This window comes from Zea mays, chromosome 6, assembly GCF_902167145.1.
Source record: "Zea mays cultivar B73 chromosome 6, Zm-B73-REFERENCE-NAM-5.0, whole genome shotgun sequence".
Lineage (NCBI taxonomy): Eukaryota > Viridiplantae > Streptophyta > Magnoliopsida > Poales > Poaceae > Zea > Zea mays.
In genome coordinates this window covers 37475274-37491058 of record NC_050101.1, presented here as the reverse complement: position 1 = coordinate 37491058, position 15785 = coordinate 37475274, and the positions used below count along the sequence as shown (strand labels likewise).

General features: G+C 46.1%; 1 protein-coding gene across 1 annotated transcript; it reads right to left on the bottom strand.

The window, feature by feature from the left end:
* Window positions 1–357: 357 nt before the first annotated feature.
* On the bottom strand, window positions 358–1807 carry LOC109940388 (probable serine/threonine-protein kinase PIX7). The gene is made up of 5 exons (XM_020539902.1): window positions 1655–1807; window positions 1397–1513; window positions 708–1128; window positions 509–584; window positions 358–388 (listed from the first exon to the last, which is right to left on the bottom strand). The coding sequence occupies exons 1-5, from the start codon at window positions 1805–1807 to the stop codon at window positions 358–360; spliced, it is 798 nt and encodes a 265-aa protein (XP_020395491.1).
* Between the last annotated feature and the right edge of the window lie 13978 nt (window positions 1808–15785).

Below are 15785 nucleotides of genomic sequence, written 5' to 3'. Positions count from 1 at the left end.
TTTTATTTTACACCACATTCCACAACATAACAAATATATCAACAGCTATATAGCACAACATATTTTCACATAAAACATCTCACACAATCACATAACAATATTTAAATCCATAGTCTCATCAATTACATCACAAAAGTCTCATCCATAGTCTCATCTTTTACATCACAAAAGTCTTATCCATAGTCATAATAAGACACATCTCATCATCCAGTACTAATAAGAGACAATATCTCATACATAGTCATAATAAAAGTCTCAAGTGTCAGAACGCAATAACATGGAAGCTCACGGTCGCCGATCACCATCGGGTTACAGTGACGAGTGATGGTCGATACCTCCAGCTGGGCCGAACACAACTCAAACACAGCTGCTGCCACCATTCCAGATCCTGCAATTGTTACGACGCATCATGGTCAACTACAGAAGATCAAATTACATCTATGTGTTGACATGCTTTGCCTATACACGTTAGTATGTGATAACTGATAAGTAAGACTAACCGATATACATGGTGACAACACCAAATCTGCAGTCACTGCCCCGGCGCTTCATTTCATTTAGAAGAGTAGCCACACACCGAGCACCTGAACATACAAAGAATCACAAGTTTAACCGACTTTGCTCAGAAAAAATATAGCAGGTAAGTAGATGTTCCATTACCTATTGCACCTAGAGGGTGTCCAAGGGCAATTGCGTTATGAGGTTACAAGGCCCACTCGGCACGCTGCTTCCACCCAATTCGAGCACAAAAAAAGGTTCTTGCAGAGGATATCTGCACGGAACCATTATTTCCTGGACTCTTGCTAGGGCCTCCACAACATCCCTCATGGTAGGCCTCTCTGATGGATCCTTACGCAGGCATTTCAAAATGATGTCTGCTACTATCCGAGCAGCCTTAGTGGGAAAGCGCCCTTTTATACGGGAGTCCATGATAAGACATAGGTGACTATCATCAGTAAGGAAAGGCCTACTCCTGCTGAAAATATTGTGTTCTTCTTTGGAATAATTGGGATCAAGGTTCTTCCTTCCAGTTATTAGCTCCAGTAACATGACTCCAAAGCTCCATACATTTCTCTTGGGAGTGAGTAAACCCTTCTCCAAGGTCTCCACCGAAAGGTTTGCTGCAGACTCAAGAAAACAAATCTCTAGTGAACAACATGACGTCGATTAATTAACAGGTATGGTGCAGGTTTTATATCACAATATTATACATATATTCTTGTTAACTGACCCAATGTTACTTATAACAAAATAAAATATGTAAGAGAACACATGCAAACTTGTAGTGTTGATGATAATACTATACTTTTGGAAGTTTGGGACCAATGAAAAGAAACGAGGCATAAGTTGTGCTGGACAACATAAACTTCTAAATTGCACTCATACAAGAACATACCATAGGTGCATTAGATATCTCCTCGGTATTGAAGCCAACACAACCATATCCTGAAAGCTTAGCAGTGAAACCTTTATCTATTTGGATGTTCAAAGTTGAGAACTCGTTGTACGTGGCCTGAAAAACAAATGGAAATATAAATACAAGTTAAGTCAGTGGCTCGGTATTATAAGATAATGTGGTTGAATGCCAAATAAAAAATTAAAAGCACACCTTTTATGTGATGCCATAAGACCATAAATCAAGTAGCATGCTCACCTGAAACGGTCCTTCATCATGTAAGAAAGCTAGACCTCTGGCAGCACCCAGGGCAACCTTCAAACGTTTAGACCAGTCCATGAAACGACCATCTGATCTTCCAAAGAGTAGCTTATCTAAGCTTCCATGATAAAGCCGTTCATAGACCAACATCCTTTAATTAGAATCTTCTTTTCATAATAGCCAATCAGTTTACATAAATTGGGATGCTGAAGCGATGCCAATGTGGTTGCTTGTGTTTTAAACTCCTTCAAACTCTGCAGGTAACAAACAATATATCAATATGTAACAAACAATATAGAATGTATTAAAACAATGAGAAAAATATATATGTAGGCTGTTGCTTGAAACATATGACATATATATTAGTATATAGTATAACACAGAAGTCCTTTAATTTGTCTGAGGAGTACATTAATTTAACATTTTGAATGCCATATGGTGCAGGCTAAAATGAATGTTTAAAGCCATTGTAGTCACTAGAGTGGAATTTAAGAACTAGAATCAGTTTTTGCAGTAAATATGAAAGCAAACAATTCAGTAAGCATTAGAGTTTAAACTTAACAAGTAGATAAGCAAAATATAATAGCTAATAAGATTAAAAGTTGATAGCTAAAATATAGATGCCACGAAAAGATGCAACATATATATATATATATATATATATATATATATATATATATATATATATATATATATATATATATATAAAACTCAAGCTAATAGATGATTGTATATACATGGAGAATGTAAACGGATAATATATATGTTAGGAAATGAATATATATAGTACCAAAAAGAGCCTTTGCGATTTTGATTAGTTTTACGTACTATATATAAACATCAAAATATATACTTATATGCAAATGTAAGATTATTCTAGACAGAGGATGGGTTGATGTATGGGCTAGTTATAACTAGTTATTGTCGTCACCATCTGCAGGTACCTCTTATCTCGCAGGCGTTTTGAGACGAGGTGAATCAGCAGCTTTATTGTTTGGCCTTGTGACTGACTGGACGCCAATGCTGGTGCTGCTCCATCTGAAATTTGAGAGGATGTCCTGGAGAAGGAGCTTGTTTCTGTCGGACCCCTGGGAGAACCGAGCCACAATGTTGCACTGGAAAACGGAAATAGTAGCGTCGAGGAGCAAGAACGGAGCGCGCCATGAATGGAGCTCAAAATCCGACGCGCGGAGGGACTTCAGGAGGAGGAAGCCGAGCGCCAGCCAGGGGGATGAGGGCACCGGTCGGACCTGAGGAAGAATATGAGGGCAGAGGACGCAGGCTTGGAGGAGCAGGGAGGGCACCGAGCTGGGCGACGGCGGGCGACCTAGGCGAGCGTGGATCAGCGCGACGGGGACGAAGGCCGGGCGCTGGGACGCGGCAGCAGGGAGATGAGTGGCCGAGCGCCTGGGGCGAGGTGGAGCGCAGCAAGGAAGAAGAGGAGCGAGAGAGAAACGCACGTGAGGGAGACGAGGGAGAGAGAGACGCGGCTGGGGCTTGCTGGGAGCAGCCTTCCGTCGGCGGGGAGATGAAGACGGCAAGGCGAGCGCGGCTGTAAAAATCCCAGGGAGATAGGATAAGATTGAGTAGGGGTTTGAGATAAAAAATATAACTTCCTAGAGTAAAGCTGTAGGAAGTTACTTAACTTCCTAGAGGTTGTACATGTACTTTAGGCAGTTACCCTTTCGTTTGACTGGTCAAAAGCTGAAATCTAACTTCCTAGAGGAGGCCGTAGGAAGTTAGTATGGACAGCTAACTTCCTAGAGGCGGCCGTAGGAAGTTAGCGGCTCGTTTGACCGCACCCGCAGATCAGCAACTGAAAGCTAACTTCCTAGAGGAGGCCGTAGGAAGTTAGTTGTCCATGCTAACTTCCTAGAGGCAGTCGTAGGAAGTTAGCTACTCATGCTAACTTCCTACGGTTGCCTCTAGGAAGTTAGTGGCTCGTTTGACCGCGCGCATGGGTCAGCATGTGAAAGCTAACTTCCTATAGCTTTTATAAAATACCATAGGAAGTTATGTTTATTTCCTAGAGCTACCAGTTGCCTCTCGGAAGTTATTTATTTCCTACGGTTTGTTATAAAGCTGTAGGAAGTTAAAAAGCCGTAGGAAGTGTATGATTTTGGTGTAGTGTCTGCGAACAAATAACCTTCATTAGAAAACATCTATGTTATTAAAAACAATAAAAGTTAGAGAAAAGTTATTTACCTTGAAATTGGAATAAAATAGACTACCGACAATGTGTTGTCGTCGGTAGCGGCTGATATCTGCTTCGAGCTTTGGGAAGCCGATACTCTTTGATAGAGTACCGATAACTTTTGCGCCGGTCTGATCTCGTATGCAGCCCAACCTTTCGTCATCAATGCCACCGAAGAGAAGCGCTCCCGGCCGATACCCGCAAGATATAGCATATTCTTTTAGTTCTTCTTTTTCAGCTTTTGTCAGCTCTTGGCCAACTAAGTTTTGAAAGTTAAAAGCTTCATCTTCCGAAGTCATTTCTTCCTTCTCGGGTTTTGCGGCCGTAGTCTCTTTGGTGACTGCGGCAGCCTCTTCTGCGGTAGCTTCTTCCACGGCCATGTTTAGTAGTATTTTATCTATATCAGCAACCATGCTTTCTAAATTAATATCTTCGAATCTGATAGTTTCAGCTCTGGCCTCTTCTGTGGCAGCCTCCGAAGGTACAACTTCAGTAGCTGTCATGCTTTCAATAGTCGGCACCTTCGGAGCTGAAGCTCCTGGTGATGTTGTTTCGATGACTTCTGTCACAGTAATGATTCTTTGCCTTTTTGGTCTAGATGCCTTCATTTTTGTGGGCTCCTTTTCCTTCTGAAAAAGCTTCGTCAGATGTAGCCCCAGTGGACTTAGTTTGACAGGCAAAGATTCAGTCATTACCTTTAAGATTTCCTCTACTTCGGTAGCAGAGGGTGTCGCAGAAGTCCCTTCTTCTTCATCAGTTGGTTTTTGCTTCGGAGTCGAAGCCTTTCTTTTCTTCAGAACAATTGTTTTCACCTCAGACTCTTGTTTTTTCTTCTTCGGTTGATCTTCATCGCTTTTATTTAGAGCACTAGCTACTCTCTTCCTTTTTTGGCCTTCGGCACCCTTGTCTAGCCGCTCGTAGTCAGGATATTCAAAACCTATAACATCCATCACTCGATTTAGCCTTCGTTTTGGATGGGTGTCGAAGGTCGTATTCATCAATTGGTCCTCTTTTTTAGAATAATTTCCAATTATTTCATTGCACATTACTTCGATTGTGTCCAACCATTCTTGGCAAGGCACTTTGAAATGTCTTTTGAATTTGTAATGATAAGGCAACCGGATAAGTTCTCCTTCCTTCTTTTTTCCTTCAAGCTTTGGCATGGTCCACTCTTTCATAGTTGGAAACACTTTGAAAGCTAAGAATTCCTGCACTAAGTCCCTAGTGCCGATGTGCTCCGCGATAACTCTAAATTCAGCCAGCGCAATTTGGGTTGGACCCTCTGGTGTCATATTGCACGGGGGTCTGGTCTCTCCGAAGATCAGCTCTAACGGACTCTGGACCAGCTTCTCCTTATCATCGTCAACTCTGACGTAGAACCATTCAGATTTCCAACCAGCTGGCCACTTGCTTCGGTAGCTGATCACGGGAAATTTTGTAGTCTTGCGGTAGGAAAAATTGTAGCAGCCGAAGTTTTCATGTAACCCATCTCCTCTAGCCTTGGTCTGATAATGCAGCTCGTGCACTCGACAGAAACCTTCGGCAAATGGTTCCACCCCTTGGCTTCGGAGAGCCCAAATGTAAACGCTAAGCCTAACGATAGCATTAGGAGTTAGGTGATGAAAGTAGATCCCAAACTTCTTCAGCACATCAGCAATCATCTTATTCAAAGGGAATCTCAAACCAGCTTTGAAGAAACTTTTAAAAACTACTACTTCATCTTTTCCTAGCTTCGGAGTAGTTTCCTCCCCACAAAAGCGAAGTTTCGTCTGAGCACAATGATTAAGCTTCGGCTATGACTAAAATTTTGGCAGCAAAACAGTGCAATAGCAATGAATGCTGTGGTAACTTCACACCTACCCGTCTGTTTATATAGTGCCGCAGGTGGGAAGGTGAATCGTCAAGGTCTCCCGCACCGAACAAACAGTCACCCACACTCGCTGAACGGTGGGCCACAGGGTCCGAGAAGGTGAATCGCTGGGGCGCGCGTAACTGCTGCAAGATGGGGCCACCGCACGTGCGACGATTATTTTAATCGTTTCTCGCCAACGAGCTCAGGGAAGGTGTTTTTTGGATCTTCGGCGTCCTGAAGCCTAGAAGATTTTTTCACGGATCAAGCTCGTTACGAAAAACGATCTAGCACCGCGAAGGGGCTACTGTTGGGGGTATGCTTCGTAGCTGAAGATCCTAAAGAAAGAGAACACCTTCGGAAGATCCTCACAGGAGCAAGCGCCGAAGCTATTACCTATAGAGCTTCGGCATAATGACAGATCTCAAGACGAAGGGCCGAACCGACTTAAAGATGGATTGACTTAAAGACCCATGATGTTTTGTGTCATTATTGTAGTTGATTGTAAAGGACATAAATGTAATTTTACACAGGCTGCACCCTGTGCCTATAAATAGGTGAACAGTACCCCGGCACTGTTCACGCAATCCTGTAATCGTTAACGCATTACGCTGGAATTATTTTCTATCAGAGGCGAAGGTATAAACGTACCTAAATATTATGTTTCGACATTTAATTTCATATTATGAAATATATGAATAATGTAATTTGTTTTTCCTATAATGTTTAATATTTTATATTTTATTTCGTATTAATGAATGTTTAACCACGAAGGTATGACCTTCGTGGTATTCTGTCTGTGGCCTTCGTTCGAAGTTCATTAAATCCATGGGGATATAAAGCTTCAGCGAACGAAGGGCATTATTATTTAATATTTTTTGTGTTGCCTTGTTCTTACTTCATAGCATTTGAGAACAAGTCCCCAACAGGTGGTGTTGTCAAGAATTTCTTCAATGCATCAAGAGCTTCCTGGGCTTCTGAAGTCCACTGGAACTTATCCACCTTTTTGAGCAGCTTGTAGAACAGTAGGCCTTTTTCTCCCAACCTTGATATGAACCTGCTTAAAGCTGCCATGCATCCAGTAAGCCTTTGTACTTTCTTCTGTGACTGCGGTGCCTCCATTCTCATGATAGCCTCGATCTTTTCTGGGTTGGCTTCAATTCCTCGGTGGCTGACAATAAATCCGAGTAATTTTCCCGCTGGTACTCCAAAGACACATTTCTTTGGGTTAAGCTTCCATCGATATCGCCGTAGACTATTGAAGACCAGCTGCAAATCTTCAATGAAATTTTCTGAGTTTTCTGTCTTGATCACCACATCATCCACATACGCTTCTACATGCTTGCCCCAGTGGTCGGCTAAGCATGTCTGAATGGCTCTCTGGTAAGTCGCTCCAGCGTTTTTGAGGCCAAACGGCATGGAGGTATAGCAGAAAGCTCCAAACGGGGTGATGAATGCTGTTTTTTACTCGTCTTCTTTTGCCAAGCTGATCTAATGATACCCGGAGTAGCAATCTAAGAAGGACAACACAGAACACCCGACGGTCGAGTCTACCACCTGGTCTATCCTAGGAAGTCCGAAGGGATCCTTCGGACAGTGTTTGTTGAGATCCGTATAGTCGACGCACATGCGCCAATCCACTTTATTCTTTTTGAGTACAAGAACAGGATTTGCTAACCACTCGGGATGTAGTACTTCTCGAATGAATCCAGCCGCGACCAAGCGAGCCAGCTCTGCACGGATGGCTTCTCTTTTGTCGGGCGTGAAACGATGTAATTTTTGTCGGATCGGCCTCGCCTGGGGATAGACCTTCAGTTTGTGCTCGGCCAGCTCTCTGGGGACTCCCGGCATATCTGCAGGTTGCCATGCGAATACGTCTCGGTTATCTTGCAGAAACTAGATGAGCGCGCCTTCCTATTTGTCATCTAGGCTGGAGCTGATGATGGCAGTCTTGCGTTCATCAACGAACCCAAGGTTGATCCTCTTGGTTTCCTCAGTCGGCCGCATAGAGGTCATGGCTTGAGCTTCATTCGCAGGTACTATGAGGTCCTCCTCAGGCTTTGAGTTCGCCTGCATAGAAGAAGTCGTTGATGGTTTGGTGGTGAGGGTCGCCTGAATGGCCACTCGGAAGCACTCCGCGGTGCCTTGGAAGTCAGCGCGCATAGTGATGATTCCTTGTGGTCTCGGCATCTTCAATATCATGTATGTGTAATGCAGAATAGCCATGAACTTCGCAAATCCAGGTCTGCCAATGATGGCGTTGTATCCGCAGTCGAAGCTTGCCACTCGAACCTCAGGAACTCGGTTCTGTAGTTTTCCGGAGTTCCAAAGGTGACTGGCATGTAGATGTGTCCAAGTGGATATTCTCCTTCAGTCGGCATAATGCCGAAGAAAGGAGTGTCTGACTCATGGAGTTCTTTGAGTGTGATTCCCAAGCCTTGAAGTGTTCGGGGAAAGGTGACATTGATGCTGCTTCCCCCATCCACTAATACCTTCTTTACCCGGCTCTCTTGGATCACCAGATCAAAGAGGAGCGGGTACTTGCCAGGGTGATTGAAGTTGAGCCACTGATCTGCCCGAGTGAAGGTAATCGGGTGTTCAGAACATCGATACGGGGCGAGAGGGCCGGTGGCCGCCACCAGTATCTGACGATCGTTGAGCTTTCTTGCGACCCATGTCCACCGAAGATGACATTGACTTCTCCATCGACGTGTGGGAACGCTTTGCCTCCTCCCCCCCCCCCTCCTGCTGCTGAGGTTGTCGAGGTTCTCCGGGTCCTCCTCGTGGTGGGGGAGGTGGCAGAGGATGGAAGGGTTGGCCGTTCCCAACAGAGTGCTTGAAGTCTCTGCAGTTCTGGAGGGTGTGGCGCATGTCCTTGTGGTATGGGCACTGGGCGTCGAGGATGTCGTCCGATGTACGTTCGCCTCCGCGAGGTGCTCCTCGGGCACGAGAGGCGGGTGGTCCGGCGGCGTGGACTTCTTCGCGAGGCCTCTTCTCCCAACGCTTGTTGGGTTGTTGGTTCGTGTCGCATCATGGTGCCGCCGGTGCAGGTTTTGTTCCTCCGATGAGGTCCTGAGCTCGTTCGTCGACGGTGATGTAGAGGTCCGCTTCCCGGAATAGCTGCTCGGAGGTAGTCGGCGCCTTTTGCAGTATGGCTCGAACGAAGGCCGAGTCATTAGATCCCCTATAGAAGTCCTCGATTACTGCTGCTTCCGCAACCTTAGGGATTCGATTTCTCATGGTCTGAAATCTTTTAAGGTATGACCGGAGAGTCTCGTCCCCTCGGCGCTTGATGGATTTGAGGTCCCATGGCTGTGCCGGTTTGTAGGAGAGAGATTGAAAGTTGGCAATGAAGCGCCGACTGAAGTCACTCTAGTCGTCGATGCAGTGTCGGGGTAGGTGTCATAGCCATTGCAGCGCATCCTGTCCGAGGACGATGGGCAAGTATGTGGTCATCACATCTTCAGTTGCTCTAGTGGCTCGGGCGGCGATGGTGTAGACGACCAACCAGCCTCCCGGATCCTACTTAGGCTCGTATTTGTCGACGTTGGAGACTTTGAAGTTAGGGGGCCACTGAATGGCCTTGAGACGTGGGGTGAGCGCCGATACTCCACACATGTTCTTCTGTCGATGATGGTGACGTTGGTCCCGGGGAGGGGAGTTGTTGACGTGGTGCCTCGACCGTCCCCGGGTCGTGCCGCCTGTCGAAGCCGTTGTCGACTCAATTCTGGTGGCCTGACTTCGCGCAGGGATGTCGTGGTCCCGATCATACTCTTCTCGGCGCCGAATCTCGTTCTCGTGTCGTCGTTCGCGCGAAGCGTTGATGGAGCTCTATGCGTCCCACCGAATGTTGATGGCATGTCGTAGATCGCTCGATGGATGGGCGAGAGGTAGAAGATGATTGGTTGCTCGAGTAAGTAGTCGTCGATAGCCCTCGGCGTCCAGAGTCCGAGGGAGGCCATCGGCTATTCGAGCTAACACTCCTCCGACCTCACTCGGCGTGTTCATGGCTCAAGCGAAGTTGGGGTTCAGGTTTCGTCCGAGAAGAGGGTTCTCTCAGCGTTGTCTTGCCTCCTGTTCGGCCTGCTCTTGAGCTTGCCGACGATCACGTCATCGAGAATTCCTTCTTTCCCTAAAGACCCGTTCTTCTGGGGTTTCTCCCATCTCCGAGATCTCATCTTGTGACATAGGCTGCGTCGGGTCCCGCTCTCTGGCTTCATGATGTCGCCGAATATTTCGGCGTCGGTTCCTTCGTCGGCGAGATTCCCGCTGAAGTGGTTCTTCTCCCGGCGCGGTTGGTTCATCGTCGGAGACGGGGGTAGATTCCACTCTTCCCCCGATAAAGAGGACGTCGGGGTAGAATGGGACTATCGTAGTGACAAGCTTCTTCCTGTTCTCCTTTGAGGGCGGAGATACCTGGAGAGCAGCTTGACGAGCCTTTACCTCATTTGCTTCCTTTTTCCTTGTGATCCGTGTCCATTTTTCCGTAGAAGAGGTCGACAACGGAGTTCTCCGGGTAGAGGGATCCTCTGCTCCTGGCTTGCAGGAGGTAGTCTTCGCTCGGAGTGCTGGAGGTTGCACTTTTTCCTGCTTTGCTCCGACTTTCCTGGAGATTGTTGAGGAAGGCTTTCTCTCTGGTGGATCCGCGATGCGATGTAGAGTTTCTTCTTCGTCTGCCATGGATGAAATGGTTCCAAAGCAGAATACGGATCCAGGGCGGAGGACGATCTTGTGTTGAAAAATGATGGACATTGAGCTAGCTTGGATCAGTGACACACCCCCTACCTGGTGCGCTAGCTGTCAGTGTTTTAGGTCCGATCGCGCACCCGGGGTTGCCCCTCGAGGTGCTTTTTGGAGTAGGACGGTGTTACCGACTGTAGCTCGATGGTTCGTGCCTGATGCATGAGAAACAGTAGACAATCTTGTACAGGTTCAGGCCGCCTTGAGATGTGTAACACCCTACGTCCTGGCGTGGATACTTTGTGTGGTGGGTTACAAGAGAGTTCTCTAGTATCAGGGATGCTAGAGAGCTAAGTAGATGGCTAAGGAGTGAGATGTTTTTGAGGGGATGCCCCCTAGGCCTTATATACTCGACCGTGGGGCGTTACATGCGGATATGATAACAGCGTGTGCCTAAGTAATAGTGAACCGACTGAGCCTATCTCCCTATAATTCCGCTGACTTATCTCCGTTCAGTTCCGATGCATGAGGATACTGTACGGGAAGGTCGGGTCACTACTGCGGTCATTGCTCCAATTCATCGGATCGTCTGGGCTCGAGTCGATCCGATCTTGCATCAATCCACTTCACCAAACGTCCCTCCCCAGGCCCACGAAGGGATGGCCTTGCGAAATATTGGGCCCAAGGCCTTTCGCGAGGTCTTTCAGCCTTCCAGTGGACCCGGAGGATATCTGTCCCCCACAGCTAGTTCATCATAGGAAGGTGAAGCAAATTCATCATCACTATCACTATCATCAATAATATCATTATCATTATGTACCTTTCGTTCACCTCTAGCCATGAGGCATAGGTGAGAAGTTGATGAGGGTGAAGGTGGTGGTGAAGAGAAGTCCCCAGCGATGGCGATAACTTTTTCATCATTTTCTTCTTCACTTGAAGAAGACCCACTTGATGACTCAATGTCAGTGAGCCAGTCACCAACAATGTATGTCTTTCCATTTTTCTTTTTTATGGAACCTCTTGTGCTTCCCATCCTTCCTCTTGAAGAATCTCTTTTCCTTTTTCTCGTCATCACTGTCATCTTCTTTCTTGCCCTTGAACTTGTTCTTCTTGGGCTTGTTGCATTGATGAGCAAGATGACCAAGCTCTCCACAATTGTAGCAGTCCATTTCAGAAATGGGCTTTCTTTTACTGGAGAAGAATTTCTTCTTCCTTGAGTCAAACTTGATGCCTTCTCTGTTGAGCTTCTTTAACATCTTGGTGGTCTTCCTCACCATCAAGGCAATGTTAGCATCAAGATCATCATCACTTGAGGATTCCTCCTCAATTTGTACTTTAGCTTTTCCTTTCTTTTCTTGATTGGCTTTGAGAGCCAAATCCTTTCTCTTGGAAGATGACTCATCCTTGTCATTGATGTGCATGTACATTTCATGAGCATTGATCTTTCCCAATATTTGTGTGGGGGTAGCAACTGAAAGATCCATCTGATGCAGCACTATGGCAATGTATCCATATTTGTCAATTGGGAGGACACTAAGAATCTTCCTCACAACATCCGGTTGTGAAATTTGTGTAAGCTCCAAGCCATTTACTTCCTCTACAAGAATATTGAGACGTGAGTACATAGCATTGCCATTTTCATTTGCAAGCATCTCAAAAAAAAATTAACTTTCTCATAGCAATATGATATCTCTCCTCACGCTCACTTCTAGCCCCTTCATGTAGAGCACATATATCCATCCACAAATCATGAACATTTCTATGGTTTCTTACTCTATTAAAGGCATCTTTGCAAAGGCCTCTAAAAAGAGTGTTTTTGGCCTTAGCATTCCATTTCTCATAGTTAAACTCTTCTCCTACAAGATTTGTGGGATCTCTAGGTTCGGGGAACCCTTGTGTGGCGGCTTTGTAAATACCAATATCTATAGCCTCTAAATAAGCTTCCATACAAATTTTCCAATATAGAAAATCATCACCATAAAAAACGAGAGGAGGCCCATCCCCACCGGACATCGTTACTCTAGCAGTTAAGCTAATCTAAGAGCAACAAGGCTCTGATACCAATTGAAAGGATCACGATGCCCAAGAGGGGGTGAATTGGGCTTTTCTAAAAATCAACAATAATTAAACCCTAAGCAAGAGCTCAACTTCACCCCAACAACTAGCAATAAGAGAATAATACTAGAAATTCAACAATGCTAAGACAATACTTCAACTACTTGCTAAACAAATGCACAAGATAAAGTGCTTGAATTAAATGCGGAATGTAAAGCAAAGTTTAGAAGACTCCTCCAATTTTTCCTGAGGTATCGAAGAGTCGCCACTCTCCCCTAGTCCTTGTTGGAGCACCCGTGCAAGGATATCGCTCCCCCTTGGTCCTCGCAAGAACCAAGTGCTCACTATGAGATGATCCTTTGCCACTCCAGCGCGGTGGATCTCTCACGACCGTGTACAATCACGAGCCGGGTCACCAACAAGTCCTCTAAGGTGATCACCGAGCTCCCAATGCCACCAAGCCGTCTAGGTGATGCCGATCACCAAGAGTAACAAGCCGTAGACTTTCACTTGACCAAGAGAAGCCTAATGCATGCGGTGTGTGCTCTAGGTGGCTCTCGCTAGCACTAATGAGGTCCAAATGTGGGATTAAGATTTTCTAATCACCTCACTAAGCTTTGTGGTGCTTGCAATGCTCTAGCAATGTGTAGGAGTAAATGTGGGCAGCAAGACAATCAATATGGTGGGTGGAGGGGTATAAATAGCCCTCACCCACCAACTAGTCGTTGCCAGAACTTGGCTGTGCATGGGCGCACTGGACAGTTCGATGCGCCAACGGTGCGCCACCGGTGCGCCAACGGTAACTTCCAACGTCTAGTTCTGACAGCTAGTCGTTGGGCAGATGGCACACCGAACAGTGAACAGTCACTGTCCGGTGCACACCAGACAGTCCGGTGTGCCGACTAAAATTACAATTCTCAACTCTGTGCTCTCGGGTTTTTGGGGGTGGGAATAGGTCTTCCACTCTTCCCTAGGCCAAGATAGCCCGACTGACAGAGGGCGCACCGGACAGTCCGGTGCACACCAGACAGTCCGGTGCCCCTAGGTCAGAAACCCTAAGTTCTGTTTTCTTTTGATTTTCAAATCGGTTTTCGTTCTAACTCATGAGTATGTTCTAGAGTAACACCTAGCACTTTATGTGAGTGTGAATATGCACCAACACTACACTAGAACTCTCTTGGTCAAACTACTCATTGACAACCCCTCTTTATTGTACGACTAAAATAAAATAAAAGACCTAACTCTATATCGAGTGTCCGCAACTCCTCGACACTCAGAATACGAAGACCTTCATCTTTTGTTTTGTCGTTTCAGCTGTCGCTTCAAGTTCCTATCTTAGGGATTGTTTTCACCATTGTAGTACATCTTCCTGTAATGCGACCTAACTTACCATTTGTCTCTGCAAAACACATGTTAGTCACATATAATATTACGTTGTCATTAATCACTAAAACCATCCAGGGGCCTAGATGATTTCATGCGGGTTTCATACTCGATGGATATGGATATGGGTAGAAAAAATCACCTGCGGGTCCTGTCGGGTCGGATACCCGAAATAGGGATGGCAATGGGTACGGGTATGGGTAAATAACCACGGATAATTATCCATTTGATATGGGTATGGTGGAAATTGGTATCCGTGGGTACGGTTATGGATATAATAAGGTATCCACGGATATTTTTTCGCGGGTATGGATATCCAGTATCCATACCTGTTACCCAATGGATATCTAACATGTGGGCCATCCGGATTTAATATATTATCCTAAATTCTAATTTTGCAATTTTTATCTACGGCATGTTGATTGGTGCTGAAATTATCATTTAATGATGATGGAATGATAATTATTTTTGAGAAGTGATAAAATTGTTGTTTGATGTTGATGCTAAAATTGTAGTGGGCGGGCGGGTAACGGGTATCCGCCGGATAGCGGATACCCGACGGGTACGGGTATGGGTAGAGATCCATACCCACGAACGTTTATGGGTACGGATATGGGTTGAGTTTTGTCTCGCGGGTATGGATTCGCGAACTATATATCTGCGTACTACCCACCCGATTGCCATCCCTAACCCGAAATACATCGGGTAGAGTATGAGTATAATATTTTACCCATGGGTATCTGGTGGATATCCGAGATATCAATATATCTTCTTAAATAGGTTATATTTACTAAAATTTAAATCCCATGAAAAGGAGAAGCCAAAAAAACCATAACTCCCACCCTGCCACACTATCCCTAATTCCATTCATCTCCTGTCCTCTCGAGTACCAGCTGATAGTCGCCTAGAGGGGGGGTGAATAGGGCGAAACTGATTTTTACAAAATTAATCACAACTACAAGCCGGGTTAGCGTTAGAAATAATAACGAGTCCGAGAGAGAGGGCGGAAAACAAATCGCAAGCAAATGAAGAGTGTGACACGCGGATTTGTTTTATCGAGGTTCGGTTCTTGCAAACCTACTCCCCGTTGAGGAGGCCACAAAGGCCGGGTCTCTTTCAACCCTTCCCTCTCTCAAACGGTCCCTCGGACCGAGTGAGCTTCTCTTCTCAAATCACTTTGGGAATCAAACTTCCCACAAGGACCACCACACAATTGGTGTCTCTTGCCTCAATTACAAGTGAGTATGATCTCAAGAAAGAATGCGAAAGAAAAGAAGCGATCCAAGCGCAAGAGCTCAAATGAACACTACAAGTCACTCTCTTTAGTCACTAAGGTTTTGTGTGGAGTTGGGAGAGGATTTGATCTCTTTTGGTGTGCTTTGCAATAAATGCTAGCTCTTGTATAGTGGTTGGAAGCTGGAAAACTTGGATGACTTGAATGTGGGGTGGTTGGGGGTATTTATAGCCCCAACCACCAAACTAGCCGTTTGGTGGAGGCTGTCTGTTCGATGGTGCACCGGACAGTCCGGTGCGACAGCCACGTCACCAAGGCCATTGCAATTCGACCGTTGGAGTTCTGACTTCTGGGCCCGCCTGGATGTCCGGTGGCGCACCGGACATGTACTGTAGAGTGTCCGGTGCGCCAGCATGGGCGTGCCTGATGCCTGCGCGCTCTGGCGCGCATTAATTGCTGTTGCAGGCGACCGTTGGCGCAAAGTAGTCGTTGCCCCGCTGTTACACCGGACAGTCCGGTGTACACCGGACATGTCCGGTGAATTATAGCGGAGCAGCAGAAATGAATTCCCGAGGCTGGTGCGTTCCGGAGGCCGCTCTTCCTTGGAGCACCGGACATGTCCAGTGTACACCGGACAATCCGGTGAATTATAGCGGAGTTGCCCCTGGAATTTTCCCGAAGGTGACGAGTTTGAGTTTGGAGTCCTCTGGTGCACCGGACATGTCCGGTGGTG

Coding starts and splice junctions, on each gene's coding strand:
- LOC109940388 (XM_020539902.1), bottom strand. CDS start 1,807: ATGTTGGTCTATGAACGGCTTTATCATGGAAGCTTAGATAAGCTACTC. Junction 1,514..1,654: donor ATGATGAAGGACCGTTTCAG/GTGAGCATGCTA, acceptor TTTGTTTTTCAG/GCCACGTACAACGAGTTCTC. Junction 585..707: donor CAGCGTGCCGAGTGGGCCTT/GTAACCTCATAA, acceptor TTGTATGTTCAG/GTGCTCGGTGTGTGGCTACT.